The sequence below is a fragment of the Panthera tigris genome, chromosome B3 (assembly GCF_018350195.1).
Source record: "Panthera tigris isolate Pti1 chromosome B3, P.tigris_Pti1_mat1.1, whole genome shotgun sequence".
NCBI lineage: Eukaryota > Metazoa > Chordata > Mammalia > Carnivora > Felidae > Panthera > Panthera tigris.
This window is the reverse complement of record NC_056665.1, coordinates 107,530,133-107,551,605: the sequence shown is the minus strand read 5'-3', so window position 1 is coordinate 107,551,605 and position 21,473 is coordinate 107,530,133. Positions and strand designations below refer to the sequence as shown.

The following is a 21,473-nucleotide window of genomic DNA, read 5'->3' as shown; positions in this document are numbered from 1 at the left end:
CTCTCTCTCAAAAATAAAAATAAATAAAATAAATAAAATATATTAATGGATTTAGTTTGTACAGGGCTATTGGATAGAGTAAAAATGCCATTTACTATTTAGATCATTTTTCATGACAGAGGTTCCTAAACTTTGCAGCCTCTTAAAGAAGGCAAGATTTCATCTCTCCGTATGATCTGTGGATGAATTAGACATGTCTGCCTCACAAGAGGAGATTCTGGGTTATAGTTGTCTAACTAATCACTCAGGGAAGCAGCAAATCAGGCCAAGAATATTCGGTCTGCCTTGAGAGGACGCCTGGGAATCTGTTAGCCAAGAGTCTGTTCTTGCCTCTGCTCTACAGTCTTGTAGTACCTGCCGAATTTCCACCTGGAATGTGCATTCCATGTGCTATTTTGAGTTTTGTTCCTTCTAGCACAGCCACAGCGCATTCTTCTCCGGCCCTTCATCTGGAGAATGAGATGTGCTCAAGCAAACGACGCCCCCACAGCCCCTTTCCAAACCCCTTCTGCACTATGGGCCACATACTGATCTCTGCTGTCCATGGAGGAAAAAAGACACAGACTTGACTTATATAAAGGTAGGGAGACCAAAGCATCAGAGGCAGAGTCTAATAAGATGGGAAAGCAATCACCAATAGTTTTAAGGGTTTAGCCAGGGGAGAGGATATCGTGTTGGCCTTGTAGAGAAGCTTCAGTTGGTTACGTGGAGTTCCGATGGGCCCTTTAAAGTTGCAAGGACCAGAGCAGAGACTAAGACAGCAACACCAACAGTCTCATCCCAGATCCAGTTACAGCTTCCAGTCCTGTGGTGAACTGACTTCATGTGGGCACTGGGTTCCTCCTCCCATGAAACCACTTCCTTCTGATTCTTCTTTCTGACTTTCTGCCACCCTTCTCCACTCTTCCGTAGAATTCTTTTCTCAGCTCTCCTCTCCTATCTACAAACACCTACCGAAATATTTTAAATTACATTTTTGGGGTGCCTGGGTGGCTCAGTCGGTTGAGTGTCTGGCTTTGATTTTGGTTCAGATCATGATCTCACAGTTCATGGGTTCGAGCCCCGTGTAGGGCTCACACTGACAGGGTGGAGCCTGCTTGAGATTCTCTCTCTCCCCCATCTCTGTCCCTCCCCCACTCATATGCACTCTCTCCCTCAACATAAATTATTATTTTTTTAATATTAAAAAAATTACACTTTCTACTATATACCCAGAGGACACTGAGGACACCAAAATCCAATTTCCCATCTGAACCATGTTTCTGAGCAACAAACATCTTACCACTTGGCTTCCTGCAAAGCGAATTCATCATACTCTATTCCCCCAGGCTCCCAACTGACCAGAACTGTGACCACTCCTCCCACTCTCTTACCCTAAAAAGTCCTATCGATTCCACCTCCTTAGTATGTCCTTGACTCCACTCAGTGACCGCTGCCTTGGAGCAAGCAGGTCTGACAGGACCCTGTTTCAGCATCCTTACCAGATCTGCTACCCCTGGTCTCCTCTTCCTGCAGAGAGCCACCTCCTAAAATGCACGTCTTCCGTTGCCCTCTGGCTTAAAACCCTTGCTAGCACCCTTCACCTCCATGATTGAGTCTAAGTTCCTTTGCAAAGGATGGCAGGCCCATGATGACTTTGCTTCATCACTACCCACATTTCCCCTCCTGCAATCCTGCTGCATCGACTTATTTGGGGTGTCCTAGGCATACCATACATTTTAATCCTCTGTGCCTCTGCATTGCTATCACCTCTGTCCGGGAGGCCCGTCCTGTGTCCTCTCCTCAGCCCTCTATGACTGTAGGGCTCAGATGCATCCTCAAAATACAGCTGAGACAGCTCTTTCTCTCAGAGCCCTTTCAACCTCCGCAAGGGCCAAGTCATGACTTTTCTTCTATCCCATGGTTATAGGTGTCTGTGTTTAAGATGATCCTTGACTGAAAGCAACTAGAGGGCAGGTCCACATTTTGTTTTTCCTTATTGCTTTCAGTCCCTGGCACACAACGTGCCCTAAGGAAACATTTACTGAAGTGAATTAGAAATGCAAGATAGACCTAATAGTACCATTCAATATAGAAACAGCCAACGTGTCCAGTGGTTAGGGTCTACTTTCAATATTTAGACAGCACTCAGTTCTGAGGTATCTAAAGTATCTGTAACTGTAAGTTTGTAACTGTAAGTTTTCCCTGTATGGCAAACAAAAGAAAATAGCAAGCATGCTTCCCCCAAAGCACACTGGGATTGCTACTGGCACATTTTTCTACACTGGTTGAGAAATGTTTCTTAAAGCTTTGATGATCTCTGCTTGTAAAACCCAGTCATACGCATCACACATGGGATGGGAGTCTGACTCACAGATAGGCTGGCACCCTTTGCGATTCAGGGTGGAGACGATTTTCATAAAAAGTTACTGATTCAACACCTTGATGGCAAAGTGGAAGCAAATCATTCGATGCCAAAACAAGAGACGCTGTGCTATTTTGATCTCTTGCTTTTAAATATAAGCCATTGTAAATATATGCTCGCTGAGCTAATCTTTGGCTCCCTAGACGCCCCAGGCTCTGATACGTCTGCCTTATCGCAGCAGGCTTTGCTGTTCAGAGCTGTTGGCAGTGTGCTAACCCTGGCTCACATTCAACAGACCCGCTACGCTTGCACCCAGTTTCCTCCCAGCCACGGCCCGAGACTGAGCAAATGCCTCAGTTCAGCCACTGAGAACTGTTACAGGCCCCCAAGCAAGAACTTTGCCTGTCTCAAAGTCAGAAGAGAAAAAAAAATGCTTATAATTTGATGAGGAGTATTTAACACACTTTGCTTTGGTCCCTGTAAAGATTAACGTGATCTTCTAGTCCATTTAACTTCCTGTATCTAGGACAGACCACCTGATATTCATATAAGGCAGTGGTTTCCTTTCCCCCACCCCACCCAGGGGACATCTGGCAACATCTGGAGACAACTAGGGAGATGCTATTCACATGCAGTGAGCACAGGCCAGGGATGCCTCTGATCCAACAATGCGTAGGACAATCCCCCATAAGAAAAGATTACCCTGCCCCAAATGTCAGGAGCAGGAAAATGACATGACACTATGCAAATAAGTGAATGTTTTTTTACGAGGAAGTTTGAAAATTCGCCAGACATTCGATTGTTAAAACTGTCTGGCCCGTTGGGTGAAGGTCAGGGTAGTGGGGATAAAGTTCTGAGCCAGGTGGAAGCAAGCTTCCTGCTTCCTATCTGTTCTGAAACCCAAGTACAAAGGGACAAATCTAATGATCAGTCCCTCAATTCTACAGGCTTCCAGAAGAACTTTAGCCAGTGTCTAGGTCAGCTCTGCCGTATCTGTTCCTGACGTTGGTGGTGGTATCTGACTCATTTTGAACTGCCTTTCACTCACTGGTAAATAGACCCTGGTTTAGAAGGTCTGGGCTTGCTGCTAGTCCCCACTTCACAAGGTCATCATAGCTCAGGGCTCCCTGGGAGTGAGGAGGAGAGAGGAAGCACAAGGAAGCAGACGAAGGTGCTTCCCAAGGTCCACCGCTGAGGAAGGGAACCGCATGCATTGTGGGAAAGGGAGGAATTGTGCTGGACTGACTTTCCCCCTGTGTTTTAGTTGGGAATTCGATATTACATCATTTTTAATGTTTAAAATCTCATACACCATAAGAATGGAATTAAGAGACTCTGTGAAAAGCTCCAAGGATCCCTTCGTGACACCGAAGCCGTAAGTCATTACAAAACATCCTCAAGAAGCAGGCAGGAGTGAGCTGGAGATACAGCAGGCTCTTTTGCAGTACAAATAAGCTACAAGTTGGATGCCTCCGCAGAAAGGAAACAGGAACTCCCTGGGTGGCCCGAAGGGAAGACTGGGCATGCCCAAGCCCTCCAGCAGAGGCAGGGAGGGCTGCTGGTGAGCCAAGGTATCAGCTGACAACAGAAGGCAGGAAGGGGGTGAAGAAGAGCCCTGCACACCAGCAGAGTCAGTCTTGATGGCACGGGGTTAACGTGGGGGAGGCTGGTGTCTCGGCAGCCCTGTGCAGGGACTGTCAGTGAAGAGGCCGGTTTCCCCAGTGGGATGAGAATAACCATACAATGGCAGCGGGGAGCAAGGAAGCAGGCTGGACTGGGCTGCTGCCCTTCCGCTTATGCCTCCTGCTTTGAGCCCCCAAGCCCAGCAGTGCTAATGGACCCATCGCCAAGCAGAGGTCGCGCTGACAGCTTGAGCCACCCAGGATCTTCACCAGGTTCTAGATCCACCGTGCCCAGGTAAAAAACAGGAGTGTGCTTCAAATGCAAATGTAGCTTCAAGACAAGCGCCCTATCGTGGCTATTGTAGATAACGCGGCAATAAACATAAGGGGGCACATATCTTTTTGAATTAGCGTTTTCGTTTTCTTTGGGTAAATACCCAAGAGCGGACTTAACTGGACCATATGGCATTTCTATTTTTAATTTTTTGAGGCGTCTCCGTACAGTTTTCCACAGTGGCTGTGCCAATTTACATTCCCACCAACACAGCATAACATACAAACTTGTCGAACCATGTTGTGCACCTGAAACTAACGAAACTAGTTATACGCCAACGAGACTCGAAAAAAAAAAAAAAAAGACAAGTCCCTTAGACTCTCTTCTAGGCACATGGCTGCTCTGAGCTTACGCTATACGGAAATCCCAGAACTGCTTCTGTGACCAACCCACCAAGGAGGGTCGCCAGCTGATTTGACATTATAAACAGCCTATTCAGGCCCATGGACTCCCCAGGAGAACCTCAGCTCCATGAGGGCAGAGTTGCCTGTTGTCTGTTTTGTTGTCCAACAGAGTTGTCTGTTTTGTTCACTGCCGGCATCCTCAGGGCTAACATCAGAGCCTGAAACCCTGAAGGCACTCAGTGCACATTTGCTGATTGAATAAACACCTTCTAGCCTCACCGGCCAGCAGCAATTCGATACACTTGCAGTTGAGCTAAGTTTATCCGCACAGACAAGGCTGATTCTGTGTTGGGAGGCCCTGGATAGGCAGTTGTTGGACTGAGGGAAGATGGACACAGCTGGGCACTGACGAGTGATGAAGTAGTTACAGAAAACTCAAGTGTTTCAAAATTAGAATATATCGCAGTCTATGGTTTGCGTGTGAACCGTGGTCAGGTTTTCATGCTGCACAGTTCTGTCATCAGGGCGGGGTGGACGCCCCCCAGCCACTCACGAGTGTAGCTTTAGGCCTTGGCCTGAATGCCCCAGTCTTGGTAGGACTCAATCCAGCTTCCGAGGGAAACACCTGCAGGCCGCCCCTTGGTGTTGCTTACAGCTCAGATGCTAGTTACTTAGCCTTGTAGCCATTCTGGTTACATTTCTGAGGAAAGATTGGCAGGACGTAGGAAAGATTTCCCCGGGGTTCAGTGTTCATTTTCTTTTTCAAAATTTTTTAATGTTTGTTTATTTTTGAGAGAGAGAGAGAAAGAGAGAGAGAGAGAGAGAGCTCACCCAAGCAGGGGAGGGGGTAGAGAGAGGGGGAGTGGTAGAGAGAGAGAGGGAACAGAGGATCCGAAGGGGCTCTGTGCTGACGGCGGAGAGCCCAACGCGGGGCTCGAACTCACGAGCCAGGAGATCATGACCTGAGCCGAAGTCAGACGCTTAACCGACTGAGCCACCTGGGCGCCCTGGAGTGTTCATTGTCAGCTACCTTTCCTTTTGTAGTATGACTGTGTTTACTCCACGCTCTCTACCGTACGCTTTTCCATGTGCATGAATCCTCTCTTCCCAATCAGACTGAGGATTCAAAGGACTGTTTCTCTTGCTAGCAGTCAGCGTGATCCTGAACTGATAGACTTTTCACTGAACTATTTGGCAAAAGGCCCATCGTATTCTCCTCCTTGAAGCCAACCCTGGCACTTCAAGCCCAGTGCTTCAACACAGGGCCCTGCGGGGGCCAGAGCATCTATAGTCTGGCAGGTTCCCAGTCACAGTCAGGGAAAAGTCCAACAAAGCACTTAACACCACCACGCTTGGACAGTCATAGGGAAGCACAGGGCCCGTTGTGACCAGGGCAAGTCTTGGACACACGGAGGGAAATTACACACAATCCATGAACCAGCTTACCGAATATGGAAGTGGCAGGTCTACATGATCTCCAGATTGTCAGGTGGGTGATGGCTAGTGACAACAAGGCCAGTTACAGCGCAACGACCTCGAATTGAGAAGCACGCCAGCTCTTTCAAACCCCTCTGTCACACCAAGTCCCCTGGCAGTCCTACCCGAGCAGGGAGAGCCAAAGGAACAGCACGAACTTCAGATTCTCCTATTTCCCCATTCATTTTCATGGCCCCATTTGGCCACAGAAAGCCCAAGAGGACAGAAGCAAAGGTCACAAATGACCCCCCCACCCACACACACACACACAAACCCAGAGTCTGGAGATGGTCTGTGTGCGTTTTGTCCCCAGATGGAGCGCTACTAATAAGCTGGGAACATGCCCAACTGGGAAACACCATGTTCTGGCTCATTTTCTATTTCGATCTGAGCCAAAGGCAAACTCTAACACATGACCCATAAGCAGACCAAATAGTATTTGTGGCCGTCATTGCTCAGGGAAAGGAGGAAACCTAGTTCCAAACAGATAAGGGGAAATATCCTTAGGTGGTTCATAAAAGGCTACAAAACTATGTATTGTGAAAAACTGCCCTTATTCCTGCCTAATGACACTCTTCTCAGCTGTACACATTCCAGGGAGGAGACATTTCTATCTGAGGTATTTTAAAAGTAACGGCATAGAGTATTAAGCCAGATGACCTGGTTAAGAATCCATGGTCTAACTCTTGCTTGTGGTATGCTTGGGGGCAAATTATTTAACCTCTCTGGACCTCTCAGTTTCCAGATCTTTAAAATGAAGATAATAGTATCTACACCACCCTGGACTGTTGAGGGTATTAAATGAGATATTTCTTCAACAGATATTTATGAAATGCCCACATGCACAATTGTACAGGCACTGGTAATGAACGAGCACCTAGAACACACACTAAAGTCTCAATGAACAGTAGCTGCTGCCTCTATTTCTTCTTCGCCCACCCCCTCTACCAAACTGGGACCCTCCAGGCTCCAAGAATTGACCAGCTATCTGAAGGCATTAACAGAGGCCTCTTCAGAACCTTGTCCTTTCTAGCTCTTTTGGCTGCACCTTCCCCTCTCCTCACCTCACAGGGTCTCTGCCCCTCGTCTGGATGTCACTGTAACTCAGGGCACCATGGGTAATGCTTCTCCTGGGGCTAAGTGTGCCTTCTCTTCCCTTAGGCCAGTTGCTAGCCCCAGATCAGCAGACAAACAGGCCTGGTGACCGCCGCCAAATACCCACTAAACACTCAGGAAAGGGAAAAAGAGCTGGAGAGACTGGAATGCAGTCAGGGCTGTGCGGGGGTTGAGCAGGGCTGTGCAGGGCTGTGCAGGGCTGTGAGGCTATGTAGGGCCGTGCAGGGCTGTGGGGTTGAGCAGGGCTGTGCAGGGCTGTGCAAGGCTGTGAGGCTGTGCAAGGCCATGGGGCTGAGCAGAGCTGTGCAAGGCCATGCAGGGCTGTGGGGCTGTGCAGGGCCGAGCAGGGCCGTGCAGGGCTGTGGGGCTTTGGGGCAGGCTGCAGCTTCCCGCCCACCACATGCGTGAAGCTAACTGCAGGGTCATTCTCTGCACCAATGGGTCCATTGACAGAAAAAAACCAAAAAACACATTTTCAGGTGGAGGGGCTTATACAGAAAAAAAAATCTAATGAAAGGATCTTCTTAAAAACAAGGGGACTACTAGTTAAGCCAGCAGAACTCAGAGCTCTGACACTGAAGGCAGCAGTGGAGCCACCTGCCTGATAAAATTCTGGAAGATTCCTTCCAGAGCCACGTGACTATCTTGCTATCTCATCTGTCTGTCTGTCTGTCTCTCTCTCTCACACACACACTCCTAATACTTCATACAACGGTATAACTGCAAGGGAGAGAATAATGTCCCCAAGCACTCACGTTGCCAGACAGTTTTCATAACGTATTTCAAGGGTGACTTAAGTACATGGAAATCACTGTGTACCAGTTGTGTAAGCGGACAGCATATAGCACACAAGTTTCCCGGACACTTTAACCTTGGGAAGGAGGATTTCTGCTTTGTTGATCAATATTTGAGGAGTGGCTTCTTATGCAAAGCTGTGTCCCTGCCAGCATTCCAGGTGCACTGCTTCGTGGACAACCTGTGCAGGCGGACACCCTGGGCCCTCCCCGGCAGCCCAGATGTCCTGAGGAAACACTGACAAGTGAAGGAGGGGTGGGGGTAGAAAATGAGAGCATTGGGCTTCTGTCCTCATGAAGGAAGGGACCATGCACCCTGTGGCCCCCCTGAACGCAGCAGGTTGCAAACACAGACTGGAGCAATCCCCAAAAAGAGAGGCTCTGCTGTGGCTTGTCTCTCTGACCTGGGCCCGGGTCCTGCGGATGACGGACAGGCAGTTCTTGGGCACCGGGCACAGCGTGTCTTATGTCTTCCAAATGGAAATTTTTGCTTCAATAAACTGGGTCTCTGAACAAAGGCTAAGGCATCTGACCAGTATTTACTTTGCCACTCCCCCTCCTGCTACTGCCCCGTCTTTGTTCTTTCCTCCCTTCACACTCAGCTGAGGCTCCAGGAGGAGAGCCAGTGGACAGCCCCTGGGAGCTGGGGATGGGGGTGGGGAGGCCTGGATTCCGGGCCATAAATGCCAGGATGCTCAGCTGCTGACACCAGAGCCACTGATGAAGACGAAAGGAGTGTGAAGGGAATAGAACCTGGAAGAGTCGGGAAGGCAGTGTTCACTAGGCCTGCACCCCCACAGGGCCCTCCCCCCCAACCCCCCATCCCCCCCACCCTCAACGTTAAAGAAATACAGTCACATTACCCAAATCAGAAAATAGAACAAAGAAGAAAAACCATCCGCCACATCACTACCTTCATTCCATCCCTGGTAGTTTATTTCACATAATTTCCTTCCTGTCTCTTTTTGGAGGAGCTAGGTTTGCCCATTCACCGTCTGGGGCAGATCCTGATGTGGATATACACTACCAATCATCATAAATTCTGTATTATTTCCTGGGCTCTAACTTCCTAGCTCCACCATTTACTATATTAGATTTTGAGCAAGGGACTTAAGTCCTCAGGACTTTACCATTCAGCAAAATGAAGACAATAATTGTACCTATCTTACAGGGCTGTTGTAAGAAGCGTAAGTAATAAATAATACATGCTAGGTGCTTATGACACGTTGTCATTCAACAGCTTAATATTCATTATCTCTTTACCAGCTGAAAAATCTTCATCACATTTAAGTATTTTATTATTTAAGTAAATTCCTGTTGCTGAATGCTCAAGTTGGTTCCAATATTTTCCTATTATAAATGGTGCACTGAAAACTTAAACGTCTTTGTATATAACGTTTATTTTTATTGCTTAGGCTAGTTTCAGAAATAAAACCAACAGATCCCAGAGTATAAACATTTTTATGAGGGGGCACCTGGGTTGCTCAGTCAGTTGAGCATCCGACTTCAGCTCAGGTCATGATCTTGCGGTTTGTGGGTTCGAGCCCCGCATCAGGCTCTGTGCTGACAGCTCAGAGCCTAGAGCTTGCTTCAGAATCTTTGTCTCCTTCTCTGTCTGCCCCTCCACCGCTCACACTCTGTCTCTCTCTCTCTCTCTCTCAAAAATAAACATTAAATAAAAAAATTTAAATACTTTTATGAGTCTTGATCCAGATTATCAAATTATTCATAAACTATTAGGAATTATGCTATCGCCAATGTATGAGGATGGCAATTTAATTATGTATTTGTGAGTAACATGCAGTATTAGGAAAAAAATTGGAGGCAGTAATTTATGAGCACACAATCCTATGAAGCAAACTTGATAAATTATCTACCAATTTGAAATTGACCTTTGTGCGTTTGCCAAGAACTAGAGTGGCTCCCAAAGTCCTACTATTAGGGGTTTACTATACCCTCTATATGGGGTCTATGCTGGCCCCTGGGAAGCCCCAGGACACTTTTCTTTGGTGTAAGGAAGGAGGCAGTCATCACAGCAATGAGTCTTACTCATTTTGGAATAGTGTTGCACATGTACAAAGCATTTCTGCATTCTCTCCTTTGGTCCTCACCACAATCCTTCTTTCATCTTAACCATGAGAACTTTAAAGCTCAGAAGAATTTTCAGGTAGACTTCAGCCACTCAGAGGAAAACAAAGTTGGAAGAACTCAGGTCTTCCACTTCCAAGGGCAATGCTGCTTCTATAGCAACAGGTTGGAGGGGAGCCAAGGCAGACAGGAGGTGCTTAGGCAGATGCTGAATCAATGACATGTGCGCTGATGGGTCAGAGCACAGTGGCAGCTCCAGGGTCAGCCCGACCCAGAGGTGAACCTTATGTTCCCTACTTACAGTCTAAGCGACCCTCTGCCTCTGCAAGTTTCCTATTCCCTTTCTCTAGGCCCCAGGGACACTCATTCCACAGGGATGGACAGGAGAGAGTAAGAGTTCTCTAAGGGTCTTTCAATTTTTTTTAAATGTTTATTTATTTTTGAGAAAGAGAGAGAGACAGAGAGACAGAGTGTGAGCAGGGGAGGGGCAGAGAGAGAGGGAGGCAGAATCTGAAGCAGACTTTGAGCTGTCAGCACAGAGCCTGACACAGGGCTTGAACCCACGAACCGTGAGATCATGACCTGAGATGAAGTCGGACACTTAACTGACCGAGCCTCCCAGGCACCCCTCTTACAGTCTTTATAATGAGACAATACTTTGTAGACAGCTGGGATGTGACCCCAGTACCTCACACCTCGGCTCACTTCTAAATGCTGACGGTAACAGTTCAGCATAACACACAGATTAGCATCTCATTTTAGAGGCCATGACCTGCCAAACTGAGTAGCTAAAATGTAACGAATCTGCTGCAATTCCTTATAGTAATTAACATCTTCTATTCTTTACAGTTATCTTTTTCAACAGCAAATGGAGATAGTTACTGAGGATTTCTGACAGACACAGCAAATAAATGCCACGCATAGTAAGGAGTGTAATACCTTGCCAACTGGAGAGAAGGAATAAACTACAGCAAAATAAAAATTGTGTATCTCTATCTCAGCATGAGGAAAGTTCAGTTCATTCTTTAAGTCGGTCCTCTCTCCTTTATCATCTAGACTTAGGGCAGGGGAAAATTTCTTTTATCCTTTGCTTTGGAGACATCTACTGCAAAACACAAATTCTAACCCCCTGTGTCGGTTCTCAGCTCGGGTGGAGAAATAAAATCACCATGCGGTAACGACTGCCACCTCGTGGCCACACATGAAACTATCACTAGGAAAAATAAACCGCCAATGCTTAAGATTTCACCTGCTGAACATTGTAGAAATTCGGTGTGGCCACCAATAATTTGTTATATTGTATAATTTATATTTTTCCAGAAAATTATGCACTCTTCATGCTATTTTCACTGGGCTCTCAGTGTGTTCCAGGCTTATTTCTTGTTCTACTCTACCATAACACAATCTAATTGTGGTGAGACTTCTGACGGCTTCTATAGAATCATGGGGATCTCCTTTGGCAGGCAGAAGTCCCCTGGAGTTGAGCGTGAGACACTTCTTTGTTTTTTCATTAGAGTAACTTTAAATAATGGCCACTGCTCCACCAGACTAAGTTCACTACCTGCCTGTCAACTGTCTGATTCAAAGGTTATCAGCCAGTTTAGATCATCTAACTCAATATCATAGAAAACCATCCACTCTTTGGCTCAGGCCATGGAAAGATGATCTGAGTGTAGCCCTGTTTGGCTGTGTGATTCACGGTAGAAGCCTGAGGCTCAAGCCTGAAATGCAGGCAGACAACTGGTATCCATCAAATGATACCATCCTTCTTGACAAGGCTGTTTTCAAGCCTGAGCTGTCACCCTATTCCCCTCTGCGATAATCGCTGGATGGGAGAGGTGAGGAGGGCTTTGTGTAGGCAAAGCACAGAGCACAGGAAATAGAATTTCAAGGCTTCTCCAGGAAGCGAAGAGGATGAGCATAACGAGCATCCAAGGAACCCAGGAATGGGCAGCCCAGAATCAGGCAGGGCAGCAGGGGCAGTGCGGGCTCCGGGGCTGTTTTACTGAACCACGGACCATGAGGTGAGCAGGGTGTGGCCTCCTTGAGTGCAGACCATGAGAGGAAGGAGCATTAACTGACTCCCCAGCAACTTTCAGTATGCTTGGCTGGCATGAGAGTACACACTCTTCATACATCCTGTCTCCCAGCTCCTAGGCTTGCCTGCCACCCCCACCTTCTCCAGGCTGCACAGGGTCAACGTATTTAAACACAAGTGATCCTTACACATCTGCGAATGAATGTTCAGCCTCACTCACAGTTCCAGAAATGCCAATTAGGACTCTGAAGAAACCATTTTGTAAATCTCTCTGATCATCAAAATGATAGGCTACATGGTGCGATGGGACAACGGGGGAAAGAGGCCTCACGCATGGCTTCAAAGTGTACATTTAAAAATAGGGCAAGCAAGAGATAAGAGCCTGGGCTCTAGAGTCAGGCTGCCCAGTGTCAAAACCTCCATCTCTTGGAAGCTAAATTTCTTTGGGCCTCAGTCTCCTTCTCTGGAAAAATGGGAGTGGTGTTAACAGAACTCACTTCACAGGCCTACTCTAAGGATTAAGTGAGACAATGTTCATAGACACTTAGAACAGTGCCTGGTATACAGGTGTTAAAATGTTAGCTATCTTGAACTACTATGGGGAAGAAGGCCAATTGGACTCAGTCAAAATTTTAAATGCACATACCACTGCCCAAACAATACCACTGCTAATAGTATGTCATACAGAAATAAAAGAACAATATGTAAAGATAAAAGTACAAGGGGGCTCACTGCCACATTGATTGGAATAAAAATGCTAGGCACAATCTAAATGTATAACAATAGGAAACAAGTTATATAAATTATGTCCTGGCCTTGGAATACTATGCAACTATTAAAAAAAATTTTTTTTAATGTTTTTTATTTTTGAGAGAGAAACAGTGTGAGCAGGGGAAGGGCAGAGAGAGAGGGAGATGCAGAATCTGAAGCAGGCTCCAGGCTCTGAACTGTCAGCACAGAGCCCGATGCAGGGCTCGAACTCACGGACCGCGAGATCATGACCTGAGCCGAAGTCAGACACGTAACCCACTGAGCCACCCAAGCACCCCACTCTGCAGTTATTTTAAAAATAAGGCAGCTGGAGGGGCACATGGGTGGCTCAGCAGGTTAATCATCCAACTTTGGCTCATGTCATGATCTCCCAGTGAGCAAAGTATCCTTACCATTTGTGTTTTTAAAAAATACAGATACATATATGTAGTGTGGGTGTATGCTTTCCTGTGCAACAAATTCTCTGGAAAGGTACATAATGAAATCAGTAATAACAGTTTCCTTCAGAGGAAGGACACAGATAATTAAAGGATGCTTCTATTACCACTTGCAGAAAGTTATCTTTTTTATAGTTAAAAAATACAACCTGATCTGTCATTCGTCTGCTAAATTTCTTCCATTTGCTCTCAGAACTAAAACCCAAGCTCCTTCACAGAGCCTAGAATGGGAGTTCATCCCTCTAAAGTCTGATGCACTTCTTTATGAAACCTTTAACATCTGAACTCTTTAAGAAAGGAGGGCATTGAGGTGATGCGTGTGAGTCCTACTTACAGGCGTTTGAAAGCAGCAGAACAACTGAGTGAGGAAGGGGTGATTGCGAGCCAAGGACAGGATCCTTTTTTCTGTCATTGTGCATTCCACATCGTCATCCTGCAGGATCACATCCTTCTTCAACACCTTCACGGCATAGAGGTCTCCTGTTTCTTTTATTCTTGCCAGCATCACCTACGGCAGCGTGGGAGGATGGAGCACAGGCGTGAGAACTCTTGAGGCTCCGAGGGTGTGGGAACACACACTTCCCGGCACTCGGGAAGTATGCGTGTGTATACACACACGCACACTCAAACATGCTTACTTTAACCCGGACACCTAAAGCCATGACTCACCTTCCCGAAACTCCCCTTCCCCAACACTCGGATGAACTCAAAGTTGTCGATACCAAGTCGGCTGGAAGAGTTAACCCCGATCCCATTTCCTTCTTTGGTGCTTTCCCTTCCCTGTCGTCTTAGAGTCGACCTGGAAACGAGCTTCTGCAAGGAAGAGTAGGAAAACATGGAGTCAGAAGTCGTGGCAGGTGCATGAAGCATTTATGGATGCAGAAGACGTTACTGGCTGCCTCAACCCTCGACACAACAGGTGGGGAAAGATCAATTCAGCTTGACACATTATCAGGTTCTGCCATGCGAAACTACTTCAGTACCAGCTCCCGATGTGTGCGGACTACATTTAGGAAAGAATAATTTAAAAACATATCTAAGCCACTGAGAGTTTCAGTTTGAGCCCGAATGGGAGTGTATGAAGCACAAATGCCTTAGTCTGGTGTGACGGCTTTCTAGAGGATGCTCAGGATCCAAGAGCGCCACCTGGTGTCCATTTCATTCAATAAAAATTAATGTAAAACTAGAATAATGAAGGATAAAATTTTAAACACTGCTAATTTCATTAGCTCCCCCCTCCAAAAATAGAAAATAAAAGCAATTACACATACACACATACCCATCTTTATTTACACTTGATTAGTTTTTAAAAATATAATAAAATTGTTGTTTCATAACACACATTTTTATTTAACACTTTGTCATGTGTATTTTCTATATCCTTCAAGAACACGAGTTTTTTTTTTTTTTTTTTACAAATTTTCTTTTTTTTTTTTTTAAGATTTTTTTTTTTAACGTTTATTTATTTTTGAGACAGAGAGAGACAGAGCATGAACGGGGGAGGGTCAGAGAGAGAGGGAGACACAGAATCCTAAACAGGCTCCAGGCTCCGAGCGGTCAGCACAGAGCCCGACGCAGGGCTTGAACTCACGGACCGCGAGATAGTGACCTGAGCCGAAGTCGGACGCTCAACCGACTGAGCCACCCAGGCGCCCCAAGAACACGAGTTTTAAGGGCTGTTCGATACTCTGTTTTATGGATGCATCACAGTTTATTCATTAATTCCCCTGCTACTGGAATGCAAATTATTATGAGAAATGAATAAATGTGTATAAAGCACTTAGACCGGTGCCCGGCCTGTTTAAAACACAAGCTGAGCTGCTGTTATTATCATCATGATCACGATCATCATCTATTTTCTTAAGATGACTTTCCAGAAATGGAATCTTTAGGGCCCAAATGTTAATTTGGAAGACTTCTGATACACAGCCAACTTGCCCTCTACAAAAGCTGACCACCAGCACACTGAGAGCTCCACTGTCACCATATTGAACCAGAAATAGCTGTGGCCTCCTCAGTGGGTAACTCAGCCCCAGGAACAAGCCCTGCCACAGTGAGGGAGCTACCTAAAGGCAAAGTGACACACAGGTGTCCATCTCGGGACACTTAGAAGATAAGCTGCCACCAGACACCAGATGAGAAGTCTAACACTCTGTAGCTTTTGACCTATTCAGCTAAAAAACCCCAGCTCATCTGGAGCGACTTCTAAGCAATGTTTCCCACAAACAACTGTGCAACTGCTTGAAGCTACAAGGATTTTACTTGCTCGCCCCAGTAAAACAGTGATTACAGATTATCAAATGGACAGACTGAAAAATCCAATTGTTTTTAATAGTTTCTCCTCCAGGTCTCTGCTCATAAATATTTCAAAGACAGAAAAATTTTACCAGCATGAATCTCACTTCCTCCACTTAAATACTTCTCCTGGTTGGGCTGGTACTGGCCAGAAAACTCTAAGCCAGTATTTCTCCATCTTTTTTTTTTTTTTTTAACCCATTCTTCTCTTTTGATAGACTTAAGGTTCTTTTCATGCTTTGCTGTCAAACAACAGGTAATTTTGTTTTTTCCACTTTCAAATAGAATATCAAAGATAGTTGGTTCAAATGACAAATGACATTGCCCACTCAAGAGGTTTTGCCACATGGTCTATCTTATTCTCATTACATTTTAGGAGCCCTAGTACAAGCTGAAATCCTTAACCTATGCCCTTCGGGAACAGCTGTCTCATGCATTAGAAATACCCCTCATGGTATTAGCATCCTGCCTGTCTCTCCATAAGCTAGACATTAGACTTTGCTAACACTTTCCTGAAATAAAGGAATACGATGTCTGTCCAAGGCCCTAATCTACTAGTAATAAGGAAATGGGATGGTGAGTACGGACATTTTCTGGGTAACCAAGAACTTGACTGTGATTGTGCTTCTCTTCCTAAGCACCCAGAGATATTTAACAGTTAACTCTAAAGTTTTCCTAAACCGGATATCAAGCTACACCTTTCACAAATCACAGCAGTAGCCACGGCTCTTTCCCAGCAGTCTGCAGACCCAGCCAGGAAGGCAGCAAAAGCACTTGGGCCTGGGAAGTGGTCGAGGCTCTAACGGTCAAGAGCAAGGAGGTCACTCAGGGAGGCTGCAAGACAAAACATGTCCACAGCAACTGACCAACTCCACCCACTCCCAAGAGCCGAGAGGAAGGAACTCCTGTTTGTCGCTGAGTTTGAGAGATAAATTCACAATCCATAAACAAAAACTGCAGAACAGCTAGACTCCAGCGCGGTGGAGAATCTTCAAGTTCAACCCCTTTAGAGAAGAGGAAGCTGAGGCCCACAGTTGCTGGTCAACTGTGCCGCCAGGGCCCCAGCTGAGAGCTAAGAGGATAACCCAGGGCCCTGGATTCCAGGGTTTCATCAGACCACACTGACAGGAAGCTAATTAAAAAAAAAAAAAAAAAAAAAAAAATCCTTCTGCTTCCTGCTTGTCATTTCTTGTCATATAATTGTATAAAGAATCTTCTTTTTGTGGACCAAAATGCTCTTTAAAAATACAATAAATCTGCAAATATGCTTGCTGACATTAGGAACTTTGATTACGCCACATTCCCTCATTCGGACTCACTGCATCTGAGCAACTTCTAATTACAATACAGTGAAAAAAGCAAAGTCTCACCGAGGTTGGAGAAATATTTCCGGGCTGGAGGCCCATCCCGGCCAGGGTCTTGGCGAGCTCCACCGCGTTCACCCCACAGTTAGGGGCCACGTTTGCCTGGCATCGAATGTGGACATTCATCTTACATACTAGAAGGGAGAGGAGAAGGGAATCCACATTCAGGAAGGAGCCAAGCCAACACGTGCCGCAAAAAACAACTTTAACAACCTGAAAGATGATGACAGAGGAATTCTACGGGCTGAGCAACGCCATCTTCTCATAAAACTGAACTTGCTCTCAAAACAATCCCTGACACTTTCTCTGTGTCTGCTTTGTGCAGAAGCGGGAAGTCTGGCACACTGAATGAAAAATAAATTTCAAATCCATTTCTTTCCACTGTGACTTGATGAAAGACATTCACCTAAATCATGTGTACTAGGCATGGCCGATTGACAAGCATGATTCAATACAGAAATCAAAATGTTCATCACAGTGACAATTCAAGGAACTAACAAGGAACCATGCCAACGGACTTTATGCTTTTCTTTGTATTGCTCAATAAAAGGTAGCAATCTAAAGGCCACATTATAGAGCACTGTTCAAACAGGATGGAGATGGTGTTTCTGAGAGAAAAACCTCTAAGTAAAGCTTTCTTTCCGAGTACTGTTGTGGTTGGGTAGCCCTCGCAGCACAGGACACAGCATCCTGTGGGGGCTGTGCTTCTCGGCACTCTCAGCCTGTGGTTCTAACTACTTCGTGGGGGAGAAAAGCAACTTTTTTAAAGGTCAAAGTAAATGGCAGTTGGAAGAAGACAGAAGCAAGCTAAGTTCCTGGTGCACAGGAAACTGACTCGGGAGGATGAAGGACCCAAGGTTTAATCAGCAGAAAGAAAGTTCCGTCAGTTTCTTTCCATGGGCACTGCTGACGGGAGGTACGAATGGAACAGTAAGCAGCAGATGCCTGGAGGGTCAACCTATCTTTGGAAGCGTGCACAGATCCAGGTTTTGTGGGGTCTGCATTTGTGTAATTTAGGGTGCCCCTCTTTAAGAAAAAGAATATCCAATCGAGTGGAGCTCTGGAAGACACCTTTGCAAGGGAGGGAGCCTGAGGCTGAAGCCTCATTAGCTTCATGTGCCCTTTCTGAAGAACCAGGTGACAAGAAAAGCAAAAATTATAGGCGATGGATCGCTACAGGTGTGCTACCCTCTGGCCTCAGGGGGCAAGGACAACGCAGATGAGCCCCACACATGGCTCTGCATTGTCAGCAACAACCATACAAAAGCAGAAAGTGACTTTTGCATTGGAAACCCACACCGGGGGAGACCTTCCAGGTTAAGACCCAGCAAGGCCAGAACTGAAACTACACATGAGCTGGTTGCTGTTTTGGTTCAAAACTAATTATTTAATATATCTAGGAAAAAAGAATTATTAAGTGAAGTTCTAATGAGATTACAGAATTTGTCTTTCGTAAAGACAAGTGACTAGTCCCTTTCTGTCGACAGAAGCGGGCTTTGTAAGTCCAGGCAATAGATGGAAGTCGTCCAGCTGCAATGATACCAACTCTGCCTCCCCCAGTCACTCAGGATTTATCTAAAGCTTAAGGCTGACATTCATTTGTATTTCAGCATGGGACTGCATCCCAGGATGGCCATATTGTTACCGCAACACCCAGTGGGAGATAACTCAAGGCCAACAGCTTCCCAACTCCTCGCAGGACAGGAATCGGCCCTTAATCCCAGACCCTTCGCTACAGCAAAAGCTCCAAACTCGGGCTCCACTGGGCATAGTTAGTGAGGTGCAAGTCCGTGGCTGAAGTTTAAGCATCCTTCACACCCCATACCTCTCCAATCTCTATCAATCTCTTCGAGAAGACTCAGGGCAGGTCTCCTTGTACTTTTACTCAATTCTTGCTTATTTCTGGTAAAGGCACTAGACCTACTCTCCTGCCTGTTCTTACTCAACTCAAGCCTCTCTTTTTTGGGCACCTTGCCTCCTACTGTCTTCTATTTCTGACCAAGATCCCATTTCCCCCCCTTTTCCAAATACACAACAATTAGCAGGCACTCGGCACTAAACAGATGACAGCCAGCTAGACAGAACACTGAATTTCACAACTGACTAAATCTACAGTTAGGAACTCTTAAAACCAGATGTAGCTCTTTTTACATGCCTGACAAGGGACACATACATATAGAACCGGTAAGATTTAATTTACAAAGTATCCAAAACCACCGGTCCTAGGTCAGAATCGGAACCTATAGAATTCCGAAAGCTTGCGGCATGGTGACCTCATGAAGTGGGCATGTGGCAGCCCAGCATCTCACTTTTACACTGAAGTCCTTGTCGCATTATCCCCCAGAGCAGGGAGCCACAGTGATCGCAGAACGTTGGCACTTTGTAGTTGTGGACGCTGAATTTGTGCGGGATGTTGATTCCGAACCTCTGTTCAGCAATCTGTAAAAAGGGAACAGAAGGACAGGAGCTAGCATTCCAGGCCAACACCTTTCACGTAGATGTAACAGGAGCCCCCCAAGTGCAAAGCGTTACCGTGACACCTGAGCTGGGTATATCATTTCACTGTACTCAGGCCTTACTCACCAGACTGTGCAATTTTCTAGTAAACAAGACTCAACAGAAAGGGTGTAGTGAGCATTAGATTGTTCACCCTTTGGGAAGATAAGTAGAAATTAAAACCATTTTATCATCTTTTATATTCAGGCTGTATATCTCTCCCTGCCAACTCCCCCACACCCATATCTATTTCCTAGAGCCTCTTAGCTTCAGGATTGAACAGGTCTTTTATAGACTATATCCACTTGTTATTACCAGGAGTTTTTCCAGATATTGTGGGGGGCAGAGGGGAGAAGGCAGCACCCAGGGAGCATGAAACTGCAGAAGGGATTCATTCCAGGGGACATTCAAGTGGCTTCCTCAGCCCTTCCAGCCTTTGCCTGGCATTTGCGTTGTGACAATCCGAGGGCAAAGGTCCTGCTTTAATCTTACAAACTGATTCCAGCAAATAATCAGACCAGGCACATGCTATATGTGTACTATGTGTGTGCTATATGTGCTAATGGGTGATATATGTGCTGTATGTGTGCTGTAGGGCATCATTGAGTTTCAAAGTCAGACTCTCCAGTGCATCTGTAAATCCACTGATTGTCAGCAATATTCCATCTGCTTTCCAGCTCCAGAATCTGGAATGTGCCTACCCTAGCTGAACACAATACAAGTTACAAGAATGAGGATCAGGCATTTATATACAGAAATGCATCCTCCCTGATATTTGGGAAGACAATGGAGGAGGCTAATGGTCGCCTTATTGAGAAAGCACAATTTACAGTTAACAAATACTCATCACATCAATTCTATCCTGCTTAACACTCACAAAAACTGTGTGAAGGAAATATGAATCCCATTTTTAAGACTGAGCTAAGAGAGAAGCTAACTAGCAGAGGCTGGATTCCACATCAACTCCTGGTCATGTGATGCCAAACTCAGGGATCTTTTCGGTCAGTCGTCCAAAAACTCTCTCTGAATTAGCAAAATTGATCCTGAGAGCTTGTAACCAGCTGATCACTAAGTGGGATCAACTCAAGGACAGGTCAAACCACACAAGCATAGAATTAAAAATACCATAATATAAAAAAGAGAAAATTCAATTCTGATACCACCATCAGCTTCAAAGAGCGTGGAAGGGAAGTGGAAAGAGGAGGGAGTGAGAAAAAAAAAGAGAGCGAGAAGCATGCACGTGAGCTTATGCAGGCACTTAATTAGCAAACTGCTATCTTCTTACCTTTGAATCCACTTTGTTAATATTATTTTGGCAAGTGCAGGCCGTAACAATTAGGTGATGGCAGCGCTTATGGACGACACAGGTGCACACTAGGAAATTAAGCCCACAATTACACATTCATCGGAGGCTGACGGTCTACCAGTTACAGTCGAGTCAACAAGGGCTGCACCGCGTCAACAAGGGCTGCAAGCTGACTTGATGTGGGTATCTGGCCCACATGATGGCAGCCAGCACACCCGTCCTTCCCATCATCTTTACTATCAACCTAACTCATGCCTTTGCTCACACTCAAACTATTTGCACTCAAGTCCTGAGCTTATTTCGTCCTTTCTGGCTTTGATCCCACACTCACCCCCACAGGAATCCTCTCACAGTATAATTCTGGTCACCTTGCCCCATGATCTAAACCTTCAATGGCTTCTCACTGCCCATGAGTAGAGTTCAAATTTCCCGGCCAAGTGTCAGGCCCTCCAGAAGCTAGCCAACTTACTTGTTACCTTTCTTCTATGGGAGCTCTTTGTTCCAATAGAAACTAGACTAGCTGCTCTTCCTGGAGCAGGCTTCGCCCTCCCTGCACACTGACCGTGTCCTGCTTAATCCCTAGGATATCCTCTTTGCCTACCGCCTAACTAAATCTTAAGTTTGTATCAAGACAATGACTTAAAAAAT

At 45.9% G+C, this 21,473-nt stretch overlaps 1 protein-coding gene across 1 annotated transcript in view; it reads right to left on the bottom strand.

The window, feature by feature from the left end:
- PRKCH (protein kinase C eta) overlaps positions 1–21,473 on the bottom strand; it is a 231,866-nt gene that overhangs the window by 83,331 nt on the left and 127,062 nt on the right. Inside the window, exons 5-9 of the mRNA XM_015543305.2 lie at positions 20,805–20,893; positions 19,333–19,462; positions 17,030–17,157; positions 14,034–14,177; positions 13,699–13,872 (exon numbers count right to left, since the gene is read on the bottom strand). Coding sequence (XP_015398791.2) covers positions 13,699–13,872; positions 14,034–14,177; positions 17,030–17,157; positions 19,333–19,462; positions 20,805–20,893 — 665 coding nt within the window. The remainder of the gene's footprint in view (positions 1–13,698; positions 13,873–14,033; positions 14,178–17,029; positions 17,158–19,332; positions 19,463–20,804; positions 20,894–21,473) is intronic.